Source organism: Sceloporus undulatus, chromosome 4 (genome assembly GCF_019175285.1).
Source record: "Sceloporus undulatus isolate JIND9_A2432 ecotype Alabama chromosome 4, SceUnd_v1.1, whole genome shotgun sequence".
Taxonomy (NCBI): Eukaryota; Metazoa; Chordata; class Lepidosauria; order Squamata; family Phrynosomatidae; genus Sceloporus; species Sceloporus undulatus.
In genome coordinates this window covers 68,449,873-68,476,847 of record NC_056525.1, presented here as the reverse complement: position 1 = coordinate 68,476,847, position 26,975 = coordinate 68,449,873, and the positions used below count along the sequence as shown (strand labels likewise).

Here is a 26,975-nt window from a genome sequence, read left to right as displayed (position 1 = left end):
AAAGTAAACACAAATTTATGCTATGTGTTACCTCTGTTTGACCAGGACGTATAGCAGGAACCACTAAAATGGGCAGAGAGGTCATATGGGACCTGCCATGCAACCTTTGTTTTAAATCAGTACATAAGTACTAATAGTGTGGATTACTATGTAGCTGGATAGTGTTTTATCATTAGTGCATGAAGTCATTTTCACTGTCATCAGTGCGGTTAATCTAAAGTGCACCAAAGTCAGCACTTACACAATCATATTCTGCCTCACTCATATAACACTTGGCTATGCAAATACTCTGATATAAGAGACCAAGACCACAATAGTAGTAAGAAAGGGTCTTATTGAGTCAAATTAGTAGCAAACAATTTATTAGAAAAATATCTTGACGCTTAGTGATCAGAAGACTTTTCTTGAGTAGAAATCTAGAAAATTTGTTTCTTCTTCCCTCATAGAAGCTATTGTTTTTGAAACATGTAAATATATTTTTGTCTAACATCACTGGACTGCCAAAAATGTTTCATATTTATATGGTGATGAATTGTCATTTTAATAACATCTTTGATGACAGTTGTAAACTGAGCTACTATTACCATCTCATGTAACAGTAACCTCTCACTATTACCTCTCCATGTTAAACTGACAGGACAATGAATGTTGAGAACTGAATTTGTGAAAGCAACCACACTACAACAGACACAACCATGAAATTTCACTCTAAAATGTCTATTAATAGATATATCGAAAATAATCCAAATCTGCATTGCTTACCAAGACTTAGTCCACACACCACAGCTGCTGCCATGATTGATCCAGATGATGCTCCATATACTTTTGGTGCAGATCTCAGAATTTCAGGCGCTTGTTCCAATAAACCCTGGATTACACCTATTTCATAAATTGCAAGAAAACCACCACCTGAAAAAGAAAGAGAAAACGGAGTACCAGACATCCTTAAATCTACTTCAGCCAGCCTCAGTAGAATGGTTACAGAGTTTCCGGTCTCTTCCTGGTAAGGTTTCCATTCTGTTTAAATGTCAGCAATGGAGATGGGAATAAATGCAAGTAACTTAACATTTTCACTTTTTAAAAAAGCACTTTTTAAAGCTCCATATGTTTGAGATTCAGAGCTACGATAGTTTCACTGGCTAAAAATAATGTTCTTGTCCCACCAAATTAGTTCTAGAGTCATAAAGCAATGCCTTTCCTTTTTGGATGGGAATAAGGCTCTGCTTTTAGAATAATAAATCTTCCGGTAGTTTCATTCTGCAGCAAGGACTGTATTAAGCAGCCAATGCTTGTCTGCTATTTGAATTTTCTTTGCAGGTTTTTCACGTTGCTTTTTTCTTCCCAGGTCTTCTTCATGAGTGTTTTTCTAAATTGGATTTTCTCACAATCTCTTCTTAGAAACAGCTCAGCAGCACTGAATGAGGAGAGAGATTTGTACAAGGAACTCAGAAGCTGTTGTCCAATGGATTTACACAGAAGGCAGGGCTAAGTTATATCAGAAAACTTGGTGAATTAGCTCAGTACTGAGGCTGCTTGCCAGACAGTAACTATTGCCTTTCCATCTTATGGTGCTAACAGAACTGCAATGGGATCTCTACATGATCTGGACATTTGAAGGGTGTAACAGTCTATCTGCTGCCTCCTCCTCACTATATTATAAGCTTCCTATGCTCAGGCAGCCAGATCTTTAACATTTTTTTTAAAGAAACCTGCTTCTTCAACAACAGATCTAGAATACAAACAACAGAAACCATTAAGATTATTAAAACAGAAAATAATCTTGTCTCCTCTAGTCTTCCATAGACATATGGCATTCAGTCCCATAGAAAGGACTGAGAAAAGGATACAAAGACCATGAACTGCAACAATCAAATACTATACTATCTCATCTTAAATAAAGATCTTACTATTAAATAATATTTAGAAATACATTTGGAGGAATAAACTTTGTGCTAAACATTTTATTCATCACTCTAGAAGAAGGGAAAAAATCCATAATACAGTACAGTTTTCATTTCTTTTTTCAATTTTCAATTTTTGTATTTTTGTAAAAAAAAAAAGGGGGGGGTGCTTCAGGAGGAAAAATAAATAAAAGAAAATCCTGAGGGTGGGGTGGATTTCTGTTTTGTTTTGTTTTTCTGGGACATCTCTAGCCCCACCAGCCTAACCTTTCAGTGCTAAGGCTCTTTCTGCAGCAGTAACCTAACTATGGAATCTCCCCAACCCAAGTCAAACTGGCTGTATCCCCACTGAATTTTCAAAGGAGACTCCAGACTGATCATCCCCTCAGGTCTTTGGTTTTTAAAAGGGGTTTTAGTTTAAAATAATGGTTTTTGTTGTTGTTGTTGTGTAGGTTGTTGTTGTTAACTGTCATCAAATTGGATTAATTTATGGCAACCCTATAAATGAGAGACCTCCAAGTCACCCTGTCCTCAGCAGCCCTGCTCAAGCCCTGCAGTCTCAGGGTCATGGCTTCCTTGTTGCTTGAATCTATCCGTCTGGAATGTGGTCTTCCTCTTTTTCTACTGCCTTCTAACTTACCAAACATTATTATCTTTTCTAGGGAGTCATGTCTTCCCATGATATGGCCAAAGTATGACAACCTCAGTTTAGTCATTATGACTTCCATGGAGAGTCCAGCTTTGGTTTGCTCTAGGACCCACTTATTGATCTTTTTAATATTCCATAGTATCCATAGAACGCTTCTCCAGTACCAAATCTCAAATAAGTTGATTGTCTTCTTATCAGCTTTCTTCATTGTCCAGCTTGCACAGCCATGCATAGAAATGGGAAATAAAATGGCATGGACAATCCTAACTTTGGTATTCAATAATATATGTCTTCACACTTCAGTTCTTTCATAGCTACTCTTCCTAGTTGTCTTGTGATTTTTTGACTGCAGTCTCCATTAATAACTAAGCCAAGGCATAGAAAATGTTAAACTATTTCAATGTTTTGATCATCTACTTTAAAGTTATGTTGGATATTAACATTAATTTGATTGTACATTGCTTTGGAGGCCTTTCTGAGCAGGAAAGCAATTTATCAATACAGTACTAAAAATAAACAAGCAAGGTATGTTGATATATATGGGGGCAGAAGGAGCCAACAATATTGATAAAAATAACCCTGAACACAACTACGCCCCAGCCAAGACTGATGCTCATTTTGTTTCCAAGTGGAATGTGGTTTATGGGGGAGTCTGTTAGGGCTACTAGGTCAGAACCACCCAGGGCCAACACTTGAGAATGACTCCTTGTGAAATCTCAGGAGGTAGACCATATTGGTATTGTACAAGAAGCAGCCCCTGGAGTTATCATCAATCATCAACCCAACAGCTGCACAAATTTAAGCTTTGTAAGTCTGACTGAATTGCTTTTAAACAGAAAGGAGGACTGCAAATTTATTTGATACATTACAGAAAGATATTTACTTTAATTAAATTATATTAATTAAAACTAATTAAAATTTAATTTTTTAAAACACTGTTTAATTAAAATTTTAATTAAAAAACACTGTTGACTGAACTTTTCGTTATCTATTTTAAAAATCTTCTTTGTTTGGTTTATGTTCTTTGACTAGTTTCACATACTATTTGTTACAGATATGAAAGCATGTCCAATTGGGGTTGCTTTTTTAGCTATTTCCATACAACATAGTGTCTTTGTTAATTTTGTTTTGTAACTTGAAAAATGTAGAAAACATTTCACAGTTTAATTAATTCATAACTATTTCCATGCTTGGTAAACTATCACATGAAGCCCTCCACTGGTATGAGAATATCGCTCTCCAATCCAGACAGCCGAGCTAGCTAAGAAAACATGTTCTAGGCAATGAAACACTTTCTTTAAAATTTGGATGACAGTTCCAGTTAACCAGAAACATTATTTATAGAATTTAAAACATTATCTGGTACCATCTGTTCCAGACAGCTTTATAGGTGTCTTTGTACATCTTGCATGTTTTTGCTTGTTTGTTTGTTTTGTTTTGTTTTGGCATACCAATCAATGGAGTTTGTCAGATGCAAGTTTTCGGACCCTCAGTTCCGTTGAGGATGTGAAGCAAGCAATGTGAATTCACATTATAACGCGATGTTTTATCACATTGGCTGCTTTTTTGTCATTCTCCCGAAGCGTGGTGTGAGCATTATAACAGCGAAAACAAGGCGATTTGTGTGATGCAAAATCATTCAAAGCGGATCTGTTTACTACACCAGCGCCTTCCTTTTTGTTTGAACATTTTGCATCAACATCTTTGCACATGCTCTTTGGAGGTTTTGGTTGTATTGTGACCTTTGTGCTTCCGGGGGGAGCGAGGGGAGAAACCCCTTCCAGTTTCCTGTTTTCGCCTTAAGTGTGTGCATGCGAGTGTGCATGCTAGCTGCAGCTCCCTGTGTACTAGCTTTCGCGTGGATTCCCTTTCTTTATTCAGGAATTGTGTGATGCCCCCTGCTACTGGGTGGACTGCAGTTCATCCTTTCAATTATGACCATGCTGCTTGCCAGGTACCAACAGCTGCAGCATCAGAGGCAGGAAAGGTGCAGGGGGATGCTCAGATTCCTGAGGAGGTGGATGCGATCTGTGAGTGTGTGACAGTGCTCCCCCCACAGCAGCTGTGATGTAACAGCAGCTGGTTGTAATTTATTTTATCCCCAATTTTTATATATTCCCATTTGTAAATAAAATATTTTCTTCAATCTTACCTTGTGATCTATAATATTTGGAGCATGTTTGGATAGGTGGGTACATGGTTAAGGCAGCGCATGTATCCGTGACATACTGTACCTCAAAGGGCCCACAGGTCTATATATGCATGCACAGCATATACATATATATGCGAGAAGGCACGCATGAAGATGACAGCGCATGTATTTGTGTGTACATGCAACACATATATAGACACATGTGCTGTGACAGACCTCAATCCCACCATATCTAGGATACTATGCATTCCTTCAGGACAGAAGAAGGGGTTGGACTGGATGGCCCTTGGGGTCCCTTCCCTCTCTAGGATTCTATGTATTCCTTCAGGGCAGAAGAAAGGGCTGGAGTGGATGGGCCTTTGGCATCCCTTCCATTTCTAGGATCCTATGTATTCCTTCAGGGCAGAAGAAGGGGCTGGAGTGGATGGCCCTTTGGGGTCTCTTCCATTTCTAGGATCCTACATATGCTTTCAGGACAGAAGAAGGGGCTGAGCTGGATGACCCTTTAGGATCCCTTCCATCTCTAGGATACTATCTATTCCTTCAGGGCAGAAGAAGGGGCCGGAGTGAATGGCCCTTTGGGATCCCTTCCATTTCTAGGATCCTATGTATTTCTTCAGGACAGAAGAAGGGGCTAGACTGGATGGCCCTTTGGGGTTCCCTCCCATCTCTGGAATCCTATTTATTCCTTTAGGGCAGAAGAAGGTGCTGGACTGGATGGCCCTCGGGAGTCCCTTCCATTTCTAGGGTCCTATTTATTCCCTCAGGGCAGAAGAAAGGGCTGGAGTGGATGGTCCTTTGGGGTCCCTTCCATTTCTAGGATCCTATATATGCTTTGACAGAAGAAGGGGCTGGGCTGGATTACCCTTTAGGGTCCCTTCCATCTCTATGATCCTATGTATTCTTTCAGGGCAGAAGAAGGGGCCGGAGTGAATGGCCCTTTGGGGTCTCTTCCATTTCTAGGATCCTATGTATTCCTTCAGGACAGAAGAAGGGGCTGGACTAGATGGCCCTTGGGAGTCCCTTCCATCTCTAGCATCCTATGTATTCCTCCGGGACAGAAGAACGGGCTGGACTGGATAGCCCTTGGGGGTCCCTTGCATAGATTAGATGTACCTATAGGTACAGACCCCCCCACATACACACACACACACACACACACACACACACACCTCTTTATAAATACAGGCAGGCAAGACAGATATACACACACACACACATTTCCAATACACATACAAATATACATATCTCTGCATAATAACAGTATCCACAGTAACTGATAACACACACATGTCTTTATATTAACATCAAGGCAAAACACACACACACACACATGTGTATATATATGTATATGTACAGGCTCCCATAGAAATGAATGATATCTGAAAGAACATCACATTATTGTGTGAATGCGCATTGTTGGCAGTGCAAACTTGACGATATTGGACCAGTAAAACTGCCAAAAACTTGCGTCTGATAAACTCCAATGTTCTTATCCTGTCATAGTTGTTCCACTTTCTCCTCACCAACTCCTAGGTTTTCTACTGGAGAAAATTTACTATACTTTTTTTAAAAAATTGCAATGATCCACAGCTCAGTATTAGCGCAAAACATGGCCATGGCCATGTCATTGCAGGGGGATTCTGTGGGTATGTTGCTGCCAGATCTCAGAGCCTAGCCCTGATTCTCAGGACCTGAACCATCTTCTCCACTCTTCAAAGTGAGGAAGAGGAAGCTTAGGGTGAAAATGCTGTCTTGAAAAATGTTTTTTAATATATTTTCCTCATTTGTTAGACTTGGTCTTTTTGAAGTAGCATGCTCTGTGCAACTGTGGTTGAATGACATCACCAGGGACCTGACTTTTGTAACATCACCTGGGCCAATGGCTCATCCCTAGCTCTCAGGTTTTGGTTCTGAAATTTCAGGGCTTTGGATAGTGCTGAGCAGGCAACCCTATGACAAGCTTTCTGATGCCTGCAATGCAAAATCAATCCACATTTCTCACTAGGCCATTCCTGTCCAGGAAATGTGTTGTCTTCCTTACCTCCTTTGTTTACTGTAATCTGCATTCAGAAGATGGATTTTCATTAAGTACGTAACTGCAATGTGCATCTATTGCTCTGCCACTGTTCATTTTTTAAAGTGTTGTCAGCTTGACCATAGTAAATACAATTGGTCCTCTGTATCCACTGAGTCTTTATCCACAAATTCAACATCCACGGCACAAAAATGTTTTTAAAAATTATAAATTCCACAAAGCAAACCTTGATTTTGCCATTTTATATAATTGTACATAATGAGACATGAACATCCATTGATTTTGATAACCACCGAAGATCCTGGAACCAAACCCCAGTGGATACCAAGGGCCTACTGTATTCTTCTGTAGATTGTTATTTGGGGTGCGTGGAGAGAGGAAACTGCACAGTCATATTCACATTTTATATTTCAGCATGTATTTATATGGGCTTTTATCCAGGCATCATGGAGAGAGTCTGCATACTACCTCTTGTTCCTTGCTTCGCCATGTAAGTACTGTATTTGTTACTGGCTGTTCATATTTTTAACAGGGTTCCTTCTATCTGGAGGTAGTGGTTAAGGATAAGGGACTTAATCATCTTCAGTATACCACATTCATGGTGACAGCGCTAGAATTACATTAGAAAATTATTCTTTAATATTAAATTGCTAACTCTCAAAGAAGCCTTTTTAGATTAGACTAGCAGAGAAAAAATGCTATTATTAAACTAAAAGGAAGTAGATGCCAATAAAAAAATTACATTATTCTGGTCCTGTGAGAAACAGGCATTTCTACATCTGTCTATGGAAGGTTCAGATTAGATAAGGTTTCTTTACTAGGAGATTGTTGTCTATGGAGAACTTAGATCATATTAGGTTTTTTTCATAGAACCATAATATCATAGTGTTGCAAGAGACCACAAGGGCCAGACAGTCCAACCACCTGCCATGCAGGAACTCATAATCAAAGCACACTCCTTCTTTAGTAGAAGATTATTGTCTATTTGATGACATGACATGTGCTATGTTTTCCTTCAGCATTCTTTGGTGACATACATAATGGATGAAGTAGACATTCTGGTTGGATTCCAACGTACTGATTAGCATTGTAGCTCTGTTTGTGCCAAGAAATCGCACAGCTTTAAAAAGTGACTGACTGCTCCAAAATTCTAATTTGGGCTGCATCTGAATCCCATCACTTGGATTTTTGCTGCTGATGCTGCCAGGCGGGTGCAGCCCATATAACGTCCAGACAGAATCTGAGCTGTGTCGGCTGATTTGCAAAGCTGAACTCAGATTCTATCCAGAAGTTACATGGCTGTACCTGTCCAGTGATGGCAGCGGCAGCAAAAATACATGTGATAGGATCCAAATGCAGCCTGAATTAGAATACAGTTCTGGAGCGATCAGTCACTTGTTAAAGCTGTGTGATAAAGTCTCAAGACAAAATGCTGCTACACTGATGTACTCCTCTGTATTCATGAATATACATGAATGTGTGAATGAAATAATGCATACTAAACAAAGTATTTTTATTCATATACTACATCGAATGGGGGGGGGCTCAACATCCACATGAGGGTCACAAGTGCAAAAGGCATGAAAATCACTGATGCAACTAATATCATATGTGTGGAGATGGTCACAGATCAATAAAGGATGGGAATCTCATTTGCACAAAACAGGCACAACTCCAGAATGGGGACTTTGCTTCAACTATATACAAAGACTATTAATGAAAATAAAATGATCATGATCATCATGCTATGGAAAATTGAAATGAAAAATAAAAGCCCATTTGTATATGGAATGCACAGCAAGCATTTATCTCATTCATCCTCCAATTCAGAGTCTTAATGCCATTCCTCCAGAATCTTTAGCCTTTTTGCACATTCTTCACTACAGAGTAAATGTATCAAAAGGACATATTTAAAGTGTTAGGTGATGCTGACTACTCTGTGTGTGTGTGTGTGTGTGTGTGTGTGTGTGTGTGTGTGTGTGAAGAGCGTACTGAGTTGCCTACAGTCTAAGGCTTTGCTATATGGTCCAAAGTACAGTGCAGGAATAACCCAGTTTGAGACCCCTTTAACTGCACTGGCTCCATGCTAGGGGATTCTGGGAATTGTAGTTTTGTGAGATATTTAGGCTTCTCTGTAACTATAAGGGAGCTCTGGTGCCTTGTTGCACTGAGTCAGGGCAGTTAAAGCAGTCTCAAACTGGATTATTTCTGCAGTATGTTTTGGACCAATGAAGCAAGAATCGACATTTACATGAGTGTTTTCAGCTTTTATTTGGTCATGTCCTCCACTTTTTGAATGCCCTACATTTTATGGTGCCTTGTCCTCCTTTGTGGCGAGGAGGACATCTGGCCACCGTAATTATTTGTATTGGTGCCAGCGTGGCCTAGTGGTTTGAGTACTGGATCACTAACTGTGAAGACCAAGGTTCGAATCCGAGCTCAGCCATGTAGAGCCACTTTGGGCAAGTCACACTCTCTCAGCCTCAAGAGGAAATCAGCTTGGCCATTTTTACACATATTGGGAACCAGTGTGGCACAGTGGTTTGAATGCTGGGACTAGGACTCTGGAGGCCAGGGTTCAATTCCCAGCTCTGCTATGAAGCCCACTGGGTGACCCTGGGCAATTCACACTCTCTCAGCCTCAGGGGAAGGCAATGGCAAACCCTCTCTCAACAAATCTTGCCAAGAAAACCCCATTATAGGGTCGCCATCAGTCTGAAATGACTTGTAGGCACATAACAATAAGAAAGCATTGACCAGAGCAGCACTTCCGCACTCATTTACCCAGAGTGCGCTGCACTGCACCCCTCTCTCTCTCTCTCTCTCTCTCTCTCTCTCTCTAAGCCCCGCCCCCTGGCGGTGCGGCTTTCTGACGCGACTGAACGTTCTATCTCGCGAGACTTGGTCGCCTACTTGTGACGAGAGCGGGAGCAGGCCTTTCTTTTTCCGCTCAGGCGAGGCGGCAAGATGAGGTGGGTGTCCGACCGGGGCTGGCAATCCAGAGCCATCCTCGGCCCAGAGGCTCGCTTGGCCTTGGCTGAGCGCTCCTGTCCCTGCGGGGAGGATGCGGGCGACTCTCGGGGAGGATATTGGGAAGGGTGGGCCCCCTGGGAGAGAACTGTGCGCCTTCGAGTCCTTCCCCGCTTATGGCGACCCTAAGGCCAGCCTACCATGGGGTTTTCTGGGCAAGGTTGGCTCAGAGGGGCCATGCCATAGCCTTCCCCTGAGGCTGAGAGAGTGCGAGTTGCCCAAGGTCCCCCAGTGCAGTGGGCTTCATAGCAGAGCTGGGATTCGAACCCTGGTCTCCAGAGTCATCGTCCTACACTCAAACTTAGTACCCCACTCTGGCTCCAATATAGTGTCTACGTCAAGGGAGTAATAGTGCCGTTCTATTCTGCTCTGGTCGGGCCACACCAGGAATACTTGTCCAGTTCTGGGCACCACAATTTTAAAAGGATGTGGAGGAAGGAGAGCGACTAGAATGGTGAAGGGCCTGGAAACCATGCCCTATGAGGAAGGACTTAGGGAGCTGGGGATGTTTAGCCTGGAGAAGAGAAGGTTAAGAGATGCTATGATAGCCCTGTTTAAATATTTGAAAGGATGTCATATTGAGGAGGGAGCAAGCTTGTTTTCTGCTGCTCCAGAGAACAGGACCCGGAACAATGGATGCAAGCTCCAGGAAAAGAGATTCCACCTCAACATTAGGAGGAACTTCCTGACAGTAGTTTGTTCAACCGTCAGAGTGTAGTAGAGTCTCCTTCCTTAGAGGCCTTTAAGCAGAGGCTGGATGGCCATCTGTCAGAGATGCTTTGATTTGGATTTCCTGCATGGCAGAATGGGGTTGGACTGGATGGCCCTTGGGGTCTCTTCCAATTCATATGATTCTATGAAGTTCAGAAACATGCAGGAACAAAGTTTGAGGATCACTGATTTTAGGGGTTGGTTAGACTGAGCCAGTGTGGCATAGTGGTTTGAGTTTTGGACTGTGGCTCTTGAGACCAGGGTTTGATTCCCCACTCGATCATGAAACCTACTGGGTGAACTTGGGCGATCCACACATTCTCAGCCCAAGAAAATACTTTGTAATAGGGTCATCATAGGTTGCAAATGAACTTGAAGGCACACCGCATAGTCCTGTGTAGAATTTGCACAGCTTGTCTTGGAAAACATGGTTATTCTTGCCAGCCTCTTTCCTTACTTAATAGCCAGTTTTATCACACACGCGCTTTGCTGAAAAGCACAAAATGTGTGTGTCTATTAGGGTTTTGAAGAAGACAGTAGAGGCTGGGTAATAAAGTCCTAATCCACCCAGACATTACTGAATACTGCAGGACATGCCTGCTCTATATGAGTTGCACATATAGAACTCCTGGCCAAACCACCTGTAAACCAGACCCAGATAAACCCCCATTAAACTTGAAGCTGGCTGTTCTGAAGCAAAGCTTAACATTAACATTCTCAAACTTACTGGAAGCTTTTTTAGTATGCAAGACTAGTGTTCTTTAAACCTTTAAAGCATGTACTTGGTGAGGCTGGGTTCCTCTCACAGCCCATGGTAAGAAGTTAGAAATGAGTGATAAGTAAGGGTTGCCACATCAAAATGGACAGGGCATCTTATTTTCTCTTGGGACAGTGTAAACTGAGAGGTGAAACAGGCCACCCCTTAGGCAGCCCCAATCTGTATTGAAGCCGGCCAAAAAAAAAAAAGGAGAAGCAAAGAGCCACCAAAAGGACAGTTTTTCATGCCTGCCATGGCCCATGGGTGGTTTTAAGATGCTCCTGCGGTGTGTAAACGTTGTGCTGCCAAAGCACCCAGAACCTGACCCATGGGCAGCCGGGCGACTTGAAGCCAACTTCTGGGTGTCTTGGGGTGTGGGCCATCTGTACGCCATGACCCCAAGCCTGCTGGAATCCAGCTTTTTATGCGGGTCCGTTTCAACCCTGAGTTGAAAACTTTGTCCTTACAGCAGCCCTCATTGAACCTAGTAGTAAAGAAAACCTATTTCTTTCAAGCACCTTCTTCCCTTTGACTCATTGCTTCCTTGGCAGCAGAGAAAATTTGCCATGCTGCAAGTAAAACTGGATAACTATTTTTCGGGGGGGGGGGGGGGAGGGTGTCCTCTTCTTTTTGGTGTTGCATATATTCATGTCCTCTTACAACATCTATACAAACATACCTCATGTATATACTATGTTTTCCCATAACAGTAAGGTCTCCCGTGACACGCTGTATGAAGCGGTGAAGGAAGTCCTTCAGGGGAGTCAAGCAAAGACACGCAAGTAAGAAGTGTATCACCTTAATTCTAGTTCATACTTCCTAATTCTATGAACTTAATGAGCAGTACTTTGATTCATGAGATCAATGCAGAGTAGCAGCTTAGTTCTATGCAAAGTATTAAATAAAAGCACTACTAAGGGTTCGTTTCCCTTCTTGTCCTAAAAGTGGAGCTCTAAGGCTAGACAGTTGGCTGCCGCATGTTCTGCTTCTTCCCATTAAGGAGAATGTGGAGTTTAGTGGTGACAGCCAGAGTACTACCTCATCACTTGTAAGGAAGCATGGCAGATTGTGTGTTGTCCCTGTGACAGAGAGTGGAATGCAGTACTTGGAACTATTCCTACCCTACCCTACCCCTCTTCAAAGTATGAGAAAAAACAAGGCAGTGATGCATGCAGATTGCTACTAAGGCAGTGGATAGTAGTTTTGTAGCAATGCTCTGCTGGTTCTTTGTTAGTTATAAAGCTAGAAGATGCCTCCCAGCACCATCTTGTCTTAATCTGGTAGTGTAGGATAAACAAGCAGATCCTGAATGTCGGAGGCCTCCCTTTTTCCTCTGCATTTTGTGGGGTGGTGTCTGCAGAGCAGACCGTTAAGTAATTGGGTAGCTTGTAAGCATGCGAATAGAAAGTTCGAATCAGCAAGTTTTAGTCCTTTAGTGAAATACTCCAGCAGCCTAGCCCTATTCTCTCTTGATGGGGAGGGAATAGAGAAATCTTAATATAGTGGTGAGGAATTTAATTCCTCAAGGAATTAAATCTGTGATTAATCAAAGAGATCCCTTTAGTTGTCAGTACAGTTCTGTTTTATTGTGCATAAGTACAGTGGCCAAGGTATTCCTGTTTATCTCTCCCCATGGTGCAGAGATGCACACACATCTCCACCCATTAACTAATATGGGATTGAGCTCCCACGTTGTTCCCATCCCTCTCTTACTTATTTTAATGCATTTTAGGTACATAGTCTTGCCAGGGTGTCAGTGACAACTGGGATTCTTGGTTATTCATCATTTGATTCTTGAACTGTATATGTGAGGGGCATTTAGGCTTCTCACCTATTCCTGCAGTGTTGATTACATTGTTTAATTTGTCCCAAATGCACTTAGGTATATTTTGTGTGTTACTAAATTGTTTTAAAGCCAAATTTGTGTAACTTTCTGTTTCTTTAGATTCTTGGAGACTGTGGAGTTGCAGATCAGTCTGAAAAACTATGACCCACAAAAGGACAAGCGTTTTTCTGGCACTGTCAGGTTTGGATTTGTTCCTGTTCCACCCAGCCTTCAGCTTGCACCCTGCTCCTTATTACAGAGATCTTAAGTTCAGCCTATCTTTTACAAAGTGGTAGCATGTTGGTTGCTAACCTGCATAGCAGCTGGGTGTAATGCTGAATTGCCCGGGTAGTTCAGATCCTCCCACTGTAAAGTGGGTGTGACTGGACGGACCCCTACCCTGGGTCTTAAAACATGAGGGAAGGTGTGGTAGGCAGTCCTGCTAATCCCACCGATCACTTTAAGAAGCCAGACTTAAACGCTGGTGGGTGAAGACTTGCCAGCTGGCTGTGGTAAGGCTTTCCAGCCATGAATCTGAACATACCTTTTACATTTTATGTTGTTCTGTCAGATGTGTGAAATGTTTATTGGTACTGTCCTCTTTCCTCTCCCAGGCTCAAGTCTGCTCCACGGCCAAAGTTTTCAATCTGTGTGCTGGGGGATCAGCAGCATTGTGATGAAGCCAAAGCAGTTGACATCCCTCATATGGACATAGAAGCTCTGAAAAAACTTAATAAGAACAAGAAGCTGGTGAAGAAACTTGGTGAGCAAAATTTCTCAATCACTGATTGTACTTTCTCTCATCTAGGCAAAACCTTATTGATTAGCGTACAGGTTGGGTCTCCCTTATCTGGAATTCTTAAATCCAAAATACTCCAAAAACAAAACAGTTTCCATGGATAGTTGAGATAGTGACACCTTTACTTTCTGATGATTCAGTAAACACAAACCTTTCATACCATATATATAGAGAGAGTAGAGTAGAATATAAAATTTGGTTCAGCCTATGTGTATAACATATATGAAACAAATCAGTTTTGTGTTTAGACTTGGCTCTGATCTCATTATGTATGTATATTCAAATGCAAGTATTCCAGAACCCACAAAATCTTGAAATCCAAAACACTTCTTGTCCCAAGCATTTTGGATAAGAGAGATTCAACCTGACCTTAATGAATTGTTTTGAATTTATTTTGTAAGCAGAGGAGAAAAAGCATGGTGCTTGAATGCAGATGTTATGACATGCTGGAATCCAAAAGAATTCCAGCTTGTTGAGGACAAGACAGTTTACTGATGCATCCTGGCTTACTGCTTCAACTTGCAGGAATGGCTTAACAAACTATAGAACAGAATCCAGTCCAAGACATGGTACTTTCACCTATGGATAGATCAACTCCCAGCTCTTGAGTGCATGTTTTGGTACTGGATTTTAGTCTCCACAAAAAAAGAGGATGGAGGTAGGGCTGGGTGTTTAGAAAGTCTTCATAGGTGCTATTTGAAAATACCTGTACTCGGTTGTGTAAGCTTTTAAGGAGAGTCTAATGGTCTTAGTGCTATGTATTAATCTTTGGAGTTTTCTTTAAAACAGCCAAAAAATATGATGCTTTCCTGGCCTCCGAGTCCCTAATCAAGCAGATTCCTCGAATCTTAGGCCCAGGACTGAACAAGGCTGGCAAATTTCCTTCTCTCCTGACTCACAATGAGAACATGGTATCAAAGATTGATGAAGTCAAATCCACAATCAAGTTTCAAATGAAAAAGGTAGTTTTAAAAATACTACATATGTTGATGCTATTTTTTGCATAGTTTGTATTGTTTATTCTTAAACCCTATCTACAAATAGCAAATCTGGATTATGGAGGAGGAGTAAGATACAGTTGTGTGAAATGAGTTGAATCCTTTGGAATAGAGAACCAGAATGGCTTTCTCCTATTAAAAAAGGATATCTTGGTTGAAGGAAAGCTGAAGGCAGAGGATAAAAAAAAATCTGTCTCAAGATCCATTAATCTTGTCTTTAATGTTGTACAAGTTGACTGTATTTCTGTGACAAACTGCTTAATGTGCTCAGTTCAGTGTTAAAGAATTTTTTGTTCTGATTACCACAAAACCATTTGTATCCTTTTCCACCAAACTGCAGTCCTCTTCACCTTCATGCCTAAAATGTAATTGTCAGTTCAGTCTGACATATAGCATATCAAATAGCCTTTCTTGTTTGCTTTAGATGTGCACCCCACCCCCTTTTCCTTAACTTTATTACTTTGAGAGAGATGAATAATTGAATGTTGTAATTTAATCAATTCTTCCAGGTGCTGTGTCTGGCTGTAGCAGTTGGCCATGTGAAGATGACAGAGGATGAATTGGTCTACAATATCCATCTGGCCATCAATTTCCTGGTATCTCTGTTGAAGAAAAACTGGCAAAATGTGCGAGCCTTGTACATCAAGAGTACCATGGGGAAACCCCAGCGCCTGTACTAATAACAATACAGTTGTTTTTGACTAACTTAATGTGTGGCTGTTGGATTTATAAAGCTCTAGTACTTGGAATTTCAGTAAAGTGAGATCCCTTTGCCCATCACCAGTACCAGCATTCAGATGCAATTATAATCCAGGATTGCCAAGGAACACTTTGTCACATAGCAATAGAAATAATAATGCTGAAGGATATACAGACGTTGGTCACCAGGGCTAGAAAAAGCACATAGGTAGGGCTTTAATCAGATCTGGAAGTAGCCTGTTCAGCATAATACAGTTCATTAACAAGAGCAAGGTATTGGACTTTAATTGAATCCAGGATTTACTTCGAGTTCATTGATTCCATCAAACAACTGTTAATACTTGTAGCTTTTTGTTTTGGGTGCAAATAGATCACCATTGGTTTGACTATCATATCTCAGTATTTTTTATGGTGACTTGGAGTAGTTCCCCAGGGCTTTGGACAGAATTATCCATTTTCCCCTCAAGATCCCTCCCTGGATCAAGTATTTGGACTTCAAAGTGACTGATATTACAGACCATTGATGTATTGTTCAGTGGATTCACTGTTGTAAGCATGACCAGACTCATCCACAGCTATAAAAGAATAAGTGAAAGTTTATTAATACGCAGTTGGATCACACATTCATTAACCCCTGAACTAATTGCTCGCAGCTCCCCAAAACCCAATTCAGTTCTTCCCATGGTGTGCACTGTCCTGTTGCAGCTTTTCCCTATCTATGCCATTTTCCCCTGCCTGCCTTCTGTCAGAGACAATGCTCAGTTTTGAATTTTCTACCTTTAGGCCAACCTTCACAGCATTCCCTGAGGTGTGATTGGCTGGCTTGCTGTAGTCAAGCCAGCCCAGTTCTGCCAGGGTCTGGTATGAACCTTTAGAGCATGGACTCCCAATTCTGTGGGCTGCTGGGAGTTGCAGTCCAAAAATACCCACTCCAGCTGTACATTTTTAGCATAAATATACAGCATATTAGTTAACTATATTGGATCTGATAGTTGTACTATAGATGCTATGACCCTGGGAACACATTTTACAACATTTGATTAGCTTTCCTCCAAGTCCAAGAGATTTTGTTTAAACTTGAGAAAAGATTGGCTGCTGCTTAATTAAGGATTGTACTTAGGCAACCACTGTGAATGACACCTACTTGTGCATCTTTCTGTGCTACCAAGGTGCTCCCAACTATCTTCTCGCCATTGTCACCTGCCTGTACGTACAGTAGAATCAAAGAGTTGGAAGAGACCATAAGGGCCATCCAGTCTAAAGTCATTCTGCCATGCAGGAACTCTCAATCAAAGCATCCCCGACAGATGGCCATCCAGCCTCTGCTTAAAGACCTCCAAGGAAGGAGACCACTACATTCTGAGAGAGTTTGTTCCACTGTCGAACAGCCCTTACTGTTTCTCCACATCCTTTTTGAATTGTGCCCAGAACTGGACAAGGTATTCCAGGTGGGGCCTGACCAAAGCAGAACATCAGTGGCCCTATTACTTCCCTTGATCTAGACACTACATTGGAGCCAGTGTGGGGTAGTAAGTTTGAGTATAGGACTATGACGACCAGGGTTAATAAGTATCTTAAAGGGATACTATTAACAGTAAATTGCAGTGAAAGGATGTGTATGGTGGAATGTATTGGACAAAATTGAGTGGTGATCAAAGATCATATGTCCCCTTGTTTGGGGAAGATAAGGCTTCTGTGCTGGAGCCTGGTTCATATGGCCAAGATACTCCACTCAGGTGTACATATCTGTTAACGCTACTAGTTTTCAACATCAGTTTTCATTTTCTTTATCAAAATGTATACATGTGTCCACATTCCCATATTACAAAACAATGTGGTTGTACCAGTACAACTATTTGGAGCCTTTAAAAACTACTCAGTATGCAAAATGAAGCAAACTTCAATAGGCATTTCAGCAGTTCTATCATGTACACACATAAAATATCCTACATGGTGTAGAAATTTGAAGGTATTAACTGTTCCATGACGGCTCGTATTTTTAGAACTGACTACAGATAAAAATGGGCTTAAATGTATCTTTTAACCACCTATATTCTAAAAGGAAATTGCCCAAACTATCCATCTTGGAAAATGTGATCTAATGTGGCTGCATTTGATAATTGACATCAGAGAACAGTTGGGTTAAATCACTGATACAGCTTCTTAGTAAATAAGTTTAGTAGAGACAAAAGGTCTGTTGGTAAATTAGATTTCAAGAACAGACAGAAGAAAATGCACTGCAATTTGTCATCTGTTAGGATTGCTGTATGGTACAATGCAAGTATCAAAACTGCATGGTCACCTTGTAGCAGGAAAGCTTATGCCGCTGTACAGACGGGCCCTATAGGGCACCGTCATATGCGAGGGGTGGCGCTTCCAGGCGCAACTCGCCCCTCGCACATGACGGCGTCAAAATGGCGGCGCCCTGTACATACGTGTGTCGCCATTTTGATGTGATGGACGCCTAGCGTCCACATGTCCTGGTGCCTTTGTGACGCCACAAGTGCGCCATTGGTGCCTTGAGGCATCACAACCACGCCACAGAAAGAACCTGCAAAAAGTGGGTTCTTTTTGTTCTGCAATGGAGCCGCGTGGTTTGTCCGCTGCAGCTTCCTTGCGAAGCAAACCAGGGCGGCGGGAGGCCACCCTTTTTGGGCAGTCTGTATCCCGCCAAAGTCTTTCTTGCTCTAAAACAGAGCATGTGCAATAGATTCTTGAACTGTTGAAAGACATTAACATTTTGGTCTAATTTTTGTTGGAAAACAAAATTAGGCAGTGACCAGTAGGGCATTTTTATCGCATTAAAAAACCACAAAAGTGTGTGTTCTGTATTTTGGAGCAATGCTGTTTCCCAGCGGAGAAGGTGAGATCCTCCTGAGAATTTGGTTGCTCCTAAATATTTCTCACTATTAATCTGTACAGTGCTTTAAAATATATTTGAGGAATTTTTCTATTAGTGCTGAAATGAGAAATTATTATTATTATTATTATTATTATTATTATTATTATTATTATTACTATTATTATTATTATTATTATGTCCTCTTGGTGTTGGATCCAGACTGAGTCATGACTAAGTTGTGTCTCATTAACATTAATGGGCACGTTCTAAGTAAGATGTCTGGCTTCAACTCACCATCCTTATTGGAGCAAAGCCAAGCTTTCTGTTTCACATGTGTTTGCAGGCATAATAGTGGACAGTTAAACCAGGAAATATTATTGAAAGCATGCACTGTGGGTTAAAAGCACCCAGTGCTAATACCTCAGTTTTTGTTATTCTCACATCTAGGGCTGTTTTGAAATGATGTTTTTACACTGTATACTTAAACATTCAAAGAATATACTCAGTGGTAATTGTAAGGTTCTATTAGAAAGTTAAGTATTCCTTTAACCCAGGTGTATGATCAAACAAAAATCCACCAAACAATAATACCACTCAAAGTGTATTTGTATTTAGTTTTACAATAGTGCAAAAGCAAACAACTCAGTATTATTAAACACATAAATAACAATAAGAATAATAATCTAGTATGTCTACCATGAGTCTCTGACTACAGCAATGAGAAATTCTGTTACATTACACGGTTGTTTAGAATCCTATACAGTATATCATTTAGTATTGGGCAGGAAAACCTCAAAAGTCTATTTCATGGCAAGGCAGGCTTGTCTTTATTTTACTGTTGTTAAGAGGGAGGGAGAAAGAAAGGGAAAACAGCATTGGAGGATTGTCTCACGGCTTTCACCTCTATTAGACACTGATAAAGCATTAGTGGGGGGTTTTTTGCATCAGAATTAAATTCCAAACTTGACTCCCCCAAATACCAGTACTAAGCATACCATGACTTCCATCCTCTCATTTTGTGCAACTAATGATAATATTCTGTTCTCCAGAGATTAACTGATAGACGTAACAGTTTCACACAGAGCTTTTTTTTTGTAACACTTAAGATGTGCTCCAGTACTTTTAAACAAATGCTGTGAACCATAGGACAATAAGCTCACATATACAAAAAGATGCTCTTCGTTGTACAACAGCTTCAACATTTAGGGGAAGACACTTTTAAACTTAATTCACAATGTGGAAAATTTCAGCTTTCAATGTTGTGTGCTTTTAGGTCGTTTCCTACTTGTGGTGACCCAAAGGCAAACCTATCGTGAGATTTTCTTGGCAAGATTTATTCAGATGAGGTTTGCCTTTGCCTTCCTCTGAAGCTGAGGGAGTGTGACTTGCCCAAGATCACCCAGTGGGCTTCCATGGCCAAGCCATAGAGATTCAAACCCTGATCTCCAGAGTCATAATCCAATGCTCAAACCACTACACCATGCTGGCCCTTTCAGGCTTAAATGCCCTGCTTTTAAACAGGGTGAATAAGGTCAGTGTTAGCATGCTAAAAACATAATCCCAGGACAAAGTGCCATTTGCTGAGCTCACCCGGGAACCCTTTTAAGCAGGACTAAGGAGGGGTTTTGGAGAGCTCCACCTTCCCATCTTGATGTGACTTGTCTTGAGCATGTGAGATGATGAAGGAGCCCACGAAGAAACGTCTGTCTAGCCATTTACAACCGCTTCTCCTTCTGCACAGACAGCCATCACAGCAGCTTATGACTGATCAAAAGCAACAAAGCTTCTTTCAAGATTCTGCTGCAGAAGGGAAGTGTTTCTTGGAAAGAGTAGCTATATATTGGTTGTAGTTCAGTGCGATGAAAAAAATAGGTCAGGAATCAAAGCTGCCTTTGCTATTTTCTTGCCTGAGGCAACAGAGAAATACCAGTGAACAAGATAGCCTACATGCAGTGTAATTTGAGTGAGATATGACTTTAAGCAAATTCACAACAGAAGGCCTTTGCTCCATTGATTTATATTCTGAACCTGCTTACCACACTTTAGATGTGGAGAACTACAATTCCTGTCATTTCAAGCCATTATATCTGAATGCATTTGAAGGGTGATGAGTTGGGGAAAATGTATATTATCTGCATAACAATGCAAATAATAAATTTGCATAAGAATAACAATTCTTCTGAAGTGGGGAGGCATACTTCTGTTTTAGAATTATGCACACCAGTGGCACCCCTACCCTGGTGTCACCTGTTGCAGGAGGGGCTATCAGTGTGTGTGTGACAGCAGTAGCCAAAAGAGTGCACTTGCCCCTCTCCTTTACCCCAGTGCCAGAGACCTCTTTATGAGGAGGCCACTACCACTAAGATGAGAGGGGTGCATTCACCCTGCAGTGGGAGGAGAACCAAACCAGGTGTCTTCCCTCATTTGAGGTGTCACCTAGTACAGGCCACACTCCCCACACTGCTAGTGATGCCACTGGTGTATGTGTGTATTGTGATAGCAGGCACCATTTTAAAAAAGGTTTCCTGTGTATGGCTGCAAAGGAGAAAAGTGTATGGGAAGGCAGAGATTGTGCCTCTTCAAAAGTGACATTCCGTAGTCATTTGTTATAAATTCTGCAATTAAAAAAGAAACCTCTCAACAAAGCTGTTTAGTTAATTGTAAGTAACTTAGCTGATCAAATATTGTTCAGTGAATACGTCAATTAAACACTGAAGCACCCACAGCACATGACCAGTGGTGTATGTGTATATGATATTCTGTCTGTTTATGTATGTGTACACCCACCTGCTTTACATGTTTTAGAGCTCAGCCATGACATTCAAATCCATCTTCTGTTGAGCCTTCACCATTTACTCAATTTAAGCCTTGATTGGGGTTACTGTGGAGACTGCTGCAGTTTAAATGCCTTGGCTGATGCTGATGTGATTTTCTGAAATGATCTATCTTCTGGAGGCCACATAGTTGACTTCCTCCTGGGCCCACCCAGTTAGGTCAGTATTCGGAGCCTTTGCAATGTACAGTATTCTGTTATTTTCCTAAGCTGCAGTATGGCACTCGCTTTCCAAAATGAGATGACAAAACCAAGAAAAGACTTTTTGTCCAGATTTCAGCTTCACTAACAGCTAGAAAGACAAGCACAGAGTGTTTACAAGACGGTAGTCATCCGGTTTATAAACAAGGGGCTTCTCCAGCAGCAGTGAAAGTGCATTCCAAAGACAGCAAGTTTGGCAAGAGGAAAATCTTTCAAGGGGGCAGCATGAGGAGCAGTGTTGCAGCTTAGTGTTCATGAGATGGTACTTTTGTTCTGGGGCAGAGCATAAATTGGTGTCCCTATCTTTGTCCAATTTGGACTGTTAATGCTGCCTTCATTAATATAGGAACAGAGAACCCTCTTGAAGGAAGGGAATGTCTTCGGTGGTTTTGCTTAGACGTTTGTCTCTCAGCATGTGACAATGCTCACATCCCTATCAAGGTAGGTCATTTATTCTTATATTTAATGCACAGATGGGGAAAGTTGAATGCAAAGGCCAGTGACCACTGGTATACTGAGGAAGAGCTATATGAGTTCTCGCTCTTCCTTTCTCTTTGTCTCTCTGTTAGCATCTCATATTTCTCTGCTTAACATTAGATCATGTGAGCTTTGAAATGAGATTCAAGGGAGAAGAAAATCAAATATTTGTCTCCAAAAGGCACAATATAGAATCAAAGGAAAATATCTTTGAAGATACTTAGCTTCTCTGAATTTGATCTATGAGGTCCGCTGAGCAACATGTGGGAGAGGGGAATTGCTAGCCAAGAACAACAATACTTCAGAATTGAGGGCAAAAGGAGAAACAAAGATAACTTTTATTCAAAACAAAAGAACAGATGGTAGTAATAAGATACACTGTTTTTATCTTTCATTTTCCTCCTTTTTTGTGATAAAATGATATTGCTGTTACCTTATATGGTATGGTTTCACATAAGTCTGACTTTGAAAATTATGCAACAGAATTATTTCAGATTGGGATGGGCAACTGTGGTGTGTCTAGAGCAGTTGTCCCCAAAGCTTTTTGGGCTGCTGCTCCCTTTCATCTTGGGTAACACCTCTAGTGCCCCCCAATACCTATTTCTTTATATTAAGTCTGCTGTTCTACTGCAAATTTAAAACAACCAAACTTGGTCACTGCTCCCTTTGGATCTAGTCACCTTGAGAGCAGCAACCGAGCAGCTGGCTGAGAAGTGACCCAGAAGCCTCTCACCCACGCTGGCCAGTACGGGCAAGAAGCTTCTTGCTTGCTGCTAAGCCAGCTGCATGGCTGCTGCTCACAAAGTGACCAAGTGCAAAGGGAGAAGTTTCTACTTGGTGAGGAAAGACTCTCAATCCTTCTTTCTTGGGGAGAAGAGGGGCACGGCCAGTGTGTATACGATGGTTAACAGAGGCCACATGCTCTGGACTGGAGACTGGTGTAGGCAGGGAAAGGGAGATATTTTAACTATAGGAGCTGCTTCAAGGGGAAGGACTCTTTCCAAGAATCAACCCCAGATACTACTCCCCTTCCATCTCCAGAGACTTGTCTTTCCCACACAGCTTCATGTGTCTTTTACCACAAACACACATAAATATTGTTTCTTCTACAACCTCTTCTCTTGGCCTGTCCAGTGAATGAAAACCGGAGCAGCAGCACAGCTCCAACCTGCCAGCCAAGTCCCAACAAAGCTCACAAATCTTAAGCGTGGTCCCAAATTTGAACCTCATTTTTGCCACCACTTCTGCATTGTCACATGCTCTAACTCCTTGCTCCAGTGAGTCAGTTTGTTCCAAAATGGCACCAAACCAGGGAAAAGATGCCCTGTGCCCAAGCCTTGCAAGAGTTTCCTGCCACTGCTAGCGAAAGATGTGGCTGAGAGAATGAGCTCACATGGGCAGGTGAAGCAATCAATGAGACTTCATGCAAGGACGTAGCTAGAGGGGGGTTTGGGGGGTCTGGTCCCCCCCCCTTCAGGCCTGGGGGCATTCAAGCTCCTTCTTCCCCCCCCTCCTCCTCTCCATTAAAACCACGGAGCTCGGAGAGGGAAAGGGGGGAAAGACAAAGCAAGCTCTTTCCCTTTCGTTTCCATAGGAGTCTGGCTTCCACTCCAACTCTGCAACTTGAGTACTTTATCATACTAAAATAAAATAATAAATAAAATTTTTATTTGTACCCCGCCCTTCCAAACGATCAGGGCGGCTAACAAAATGCACCGAAGTGCAGACAATATACAAGATTAAAAACAACCATAATAAAACAACAATCCATAAAAACAATAAAAAGCCCCTTAGCCCGTCCTCACGGCCACGAGAGAGGAGGGAGGCCCACAGGATATTTAGTCGGGGAATGCCTGATTAAATAGGAAGGTTTTAAGACCCTTCCTAAATTGGGCCAGGGTGGAAGATGAGCGGAGCTCCGTGGGCAGCGTATTCCAAAGGGCTGGGGCAGCTGTGGAAAAAGATCTTCTGGCAGTGACAGCCAACCTAGCCCCAGGCACCTTCAGGAGTTGCTGCCCAGATGTTCTGAGGGTGCGAGGCGGAATGTACGGGGAGAGGCGGTCCTTCAGGAATCCTGGGCCCAAGCCATTTAGGGCTTTATAGGTAATAACCAACTAGGCTGTTGTAGAGTGATTGCCATGGCAACGTGCTGTGGGATTATGGGTGTTGTAGTTCAGTGACCTCCCCCATCTCTCTATCTCTGGCTGAGCTTTCCAAATGCCCCTCACCAAACTGCAAAGCCCACAATTCTATAGCATGGGGGAATCTACACTGTTGATATAATACCCTTTGACACCACTTTAAGTGTTGTTGCTCAGTTCTGTGGAATCCTGGGATTTGTAGTTTTGTGAGGCACCAGTACTCTTTTAGAAAGGAAAAAAATGCTTGTAAAAATACAAATCCCAGGAGTTTGGGGTTGTTTTTTTTAGTAGCCCTGGAAGTTAAAAGTGGTGTCAAACTGCATTATTTCTACAATGTAGTAGCTCACAGTGTTGCCACTGCTAAAGTTAAAACAGAATATAGTTCCATTACAGTGCATTGTGATCTGGGTGGTTGTTGTTGTTGTTGTGTGCCTTCAAGCCCTTTCCAACTTATGGCAACCCTAAAATGAACCTATCCTGGGGTTTTCTTGGCAAGATTTGTTCAGAAGAGCTGTGCCATTGCCTTCCTCTGAAGCTGAGAGAGTGTGACTTACTCCCCAAGGTCATACACTGGGTTTCATGGCTGAGGTGGAAATCAAACCCTGGTCTCCAGACTTCAGAGTCATAGTCCAACACTCAAACCACTACAACAAATTTTACCTTGTGGGTCTTACATGACAAATACCAAAACCCATACATTTGCAGTAACTTTATTAAGCCAACCTGCAGCAATAATCTACTTTGAGACTGCTTTGAGACTGCCCTGGCTGGCTCAGTGCTAGGGAATTCTGGGAACTGTATGGTACAAACACACACTGCAGCCAGGAATTCCACTTGTGGACATACATCTTTCCCCTCTTCGTCCCTTGGCCTGTTGGCCTGTTGGACTGTCTTGTTTATGTTTTAATGATATCCAGTGCATTATTGCTGACCTGCCATGTTTGTTGCATAACCACATCGTATGTTTTTTCTGAGCGATGTGATATTAAAATAGTTTAACAGTTTTTATATTGAGTGTTCAAGATGGATGTGTTTGTGATCAGAAAGAAAATAAGTTCTGACAGCAAACTAAAAGAGGTAAACACATTAAATGTATCACAACTTCATTATAGGAAAAGAAGTGAAAGTTGTCAAATTGGCATATAGAAATAAAATTATTTGTAGTGGAAGAATTATATTTTAATCTTTTGAAGTCTTTTATTACTGTACTCACAATTACAATAAAAGTGTAAATCTATAGTGTAATAAAATATACTGGTTTGTCAACTGGTCAATGAGAGGCTAAGTTAGTTTTACGTTTTAATATACAGTCCGTCCTTGCCTTACGAATGGGGCTCATGCGCGGCGGCATGGGAGCGCGCGGGGCGCAACAGGCGTGCACGCCCATTCAATTGAATGGGACGCGCCGCCCCTTCCGCCCCGTGCATGCCCTGCGACTTGAGCGCATATACTCAAGGCTGCGTATGGCGCGCCCGCGTATGCGCAGGCGCGCTGTATAATAATAACTCTGACATAAGCATTACATTGTTCAGGGACATACTGGACCCCCCTTCCATTAGAAAAATTAATGATGTGTGCTGCTGCCCTGCCACACCCAAGCCCCATTATAATGGTGGCACTTAGTCTGGACCCCCCCCCCTTCCTAAAATCCTGGCTACGTCCCTGCTTCATGGTGGCTTTAAGGAACCCTGAAAAAAGGTTTCATGCAACATCATCCCCACCATGGTCCTAAAGGCTGCTGGTTACCCTTATGTTTTTTAAACACAAAATACTTTGACTGAAGGCTCTCGTGCTGCCCCTTTTTCCCCTCACCACCTCACTGCTGCCCCCCACAGATCATCTCATTGCCCCTAGGGGGGCATACTGCCCACTTTGGGGATCACTGATCAAGAGGCTTTCTGCCTCTGGGACCCTGTGGAGGTCACAAGAACTGTCCAAAACAAATCTGGCGATGGCTGAAAATCAATTTCTGGTTTTGTAAAACAGATTATTACAAATGTTAAAACAATGCAGTGGAGGCTGCGGTCTGTGTTGACTTATTGGTCTTCAAAAGTTCTAGAAGAGGAAATTTACCTGGGGAGCAGAAAAAGAGCAGTGCAAGGAGGAGTCTGGAGTGGGTGAGGCTTGCAAAAACAGACTCATAGGCTACATGTGGCCTCAGGATTACACCATCATACCTTGCAACATTTCACAGATGAAAACTGGGATACGAGTGGCCAAACAATATCCGAGTATGGTCAAGATGGCAAAGGTTATTAATGAGGAAGAACATACAAGCTATGAGATGCTGCAGCAGTTTGCTTTTGCCTCAGTCTATTGTGAAGAGCAAGATTCTGGCCCCTCCTCTCCTCTTTTTCTGCTAAATTAATTAAGTGCAAACTACGTTTACGCTTTGGACTCAATTTGCAGCAGCTGAGAAAAGCTGGAGGAGAAAAAAACTGGGACATTTTAAAAGCAGCTGAAAAAAATGGGACAATAGAGGATTAATTAGGACTGTCTCTGCCAAATCAGGATGCTTAGAGGGTATGCACTTTTTCCACCCCTATTATAAACAATAAATCACCATTTCTAACTTCCTAAGCTCTCAGCATGTGCCTTACAAAGTCTGGATCATCTTTTGAAGAAAATACATTGTTTCAGCTGACATGTGGAAAATATGAACATGAATACAGTGCATATTCAGTAGCCTAAAAGGAAGAAAGGTCTATCTCTTCTGAACTCATGTTGATCAGATCCATTCAGATATAGATAGCAAGGTACTGTAAGATGAATGGAAAGAACCACCTGCTGGAGGAAAAAAACACATTTCTGACATCTTCCTTATTCTGCTCTCACCTGGCCTTGTAAGGGTCTTGAAGTGTACGTTCCTGATGTGGCTCAGGATCCTTTCAGTCAAGAAGGGCTAAAGACTTTTAAAATCAA

General features: G+C 41.9%; 2 protein-coding genes across 3 annotated transcripts in view; one reads left to right on the top strand and one right to left on the bottom strand.

Moving 5' to 3' along the window:
- The window catches only part of LOC121929456 (omega-hydroxyceramide transacylase-like), a 29,842-nt gene extending 22,578 nt beyond the window's left edge, over nt 1-7,264 (bottom strand). Inside the window, exons 1-2 of one of the 2 annotated variants that reach the window (XM_042465033.1) lie at nt 7,209-7,264; nt 763-909 (exon numbers count right to left, since the gene is read on the bottom strand). In XM_042465033.1, coding sequence (XP_042320967.1) covers nt 763-909; nt 7,209-7,230 — 169 coding nt within the window. In that variant the 5' untranslated portion in view covers nt 7,231-7,264. Of the gene's footprint in view, nt 1-762; nt 1,450-7,208 lie in introns of those variants that run through there. The other variant, XM_042465032.1, reaches the window with a different exon arrangement.
- Nucleotides 7,265-9,625: 2,361 nt separating this feature from the next.
- Nucleotides 9,626-15,565, top strand: RPL10A (ribosomal protein L10a). Its single transcript, XM_042465034.1, has 6 exons — nt 9,626-9,712; nt 11,949-12,020; nt 13,184-13,264; nt 13,678-13,826; nt 14,652-14,824; nt 15,370-15,565. The coding sequence occupies exons 1-6, from the start codon at nt 9,708-9,710 to the stop codon at nt 15,538-15,540; spliced, it is 651 nt and encodes a 216-aa protein (XP_042320968.1). The 5' UTR covers nt 9,626-9,707; the 3' UTR covers nt 15,541-15,565.
- Nucleotides 15,566-26,975: the final 11,410 nt, after the last annotated feature.

Coding starts and splice junctions, on each gene's coding strand:
- RPL10A (XM_042465034.1), top strand. Junction 13,265..13,677: donor CGTTTTTCTGGCACTGTCAG/GTTTGGATTTGT, acceptor TTCCTCTCCCAG/GCTCAAGTCTGCTCCACGGC. Junction 14,825..15,369: donor TCAAGTTTCAAATGAAAAAG/GTAGTTTTAAAA, acceptor CAATTCTTCCAG/GTGCTGTGTCTGGCTGTAGC.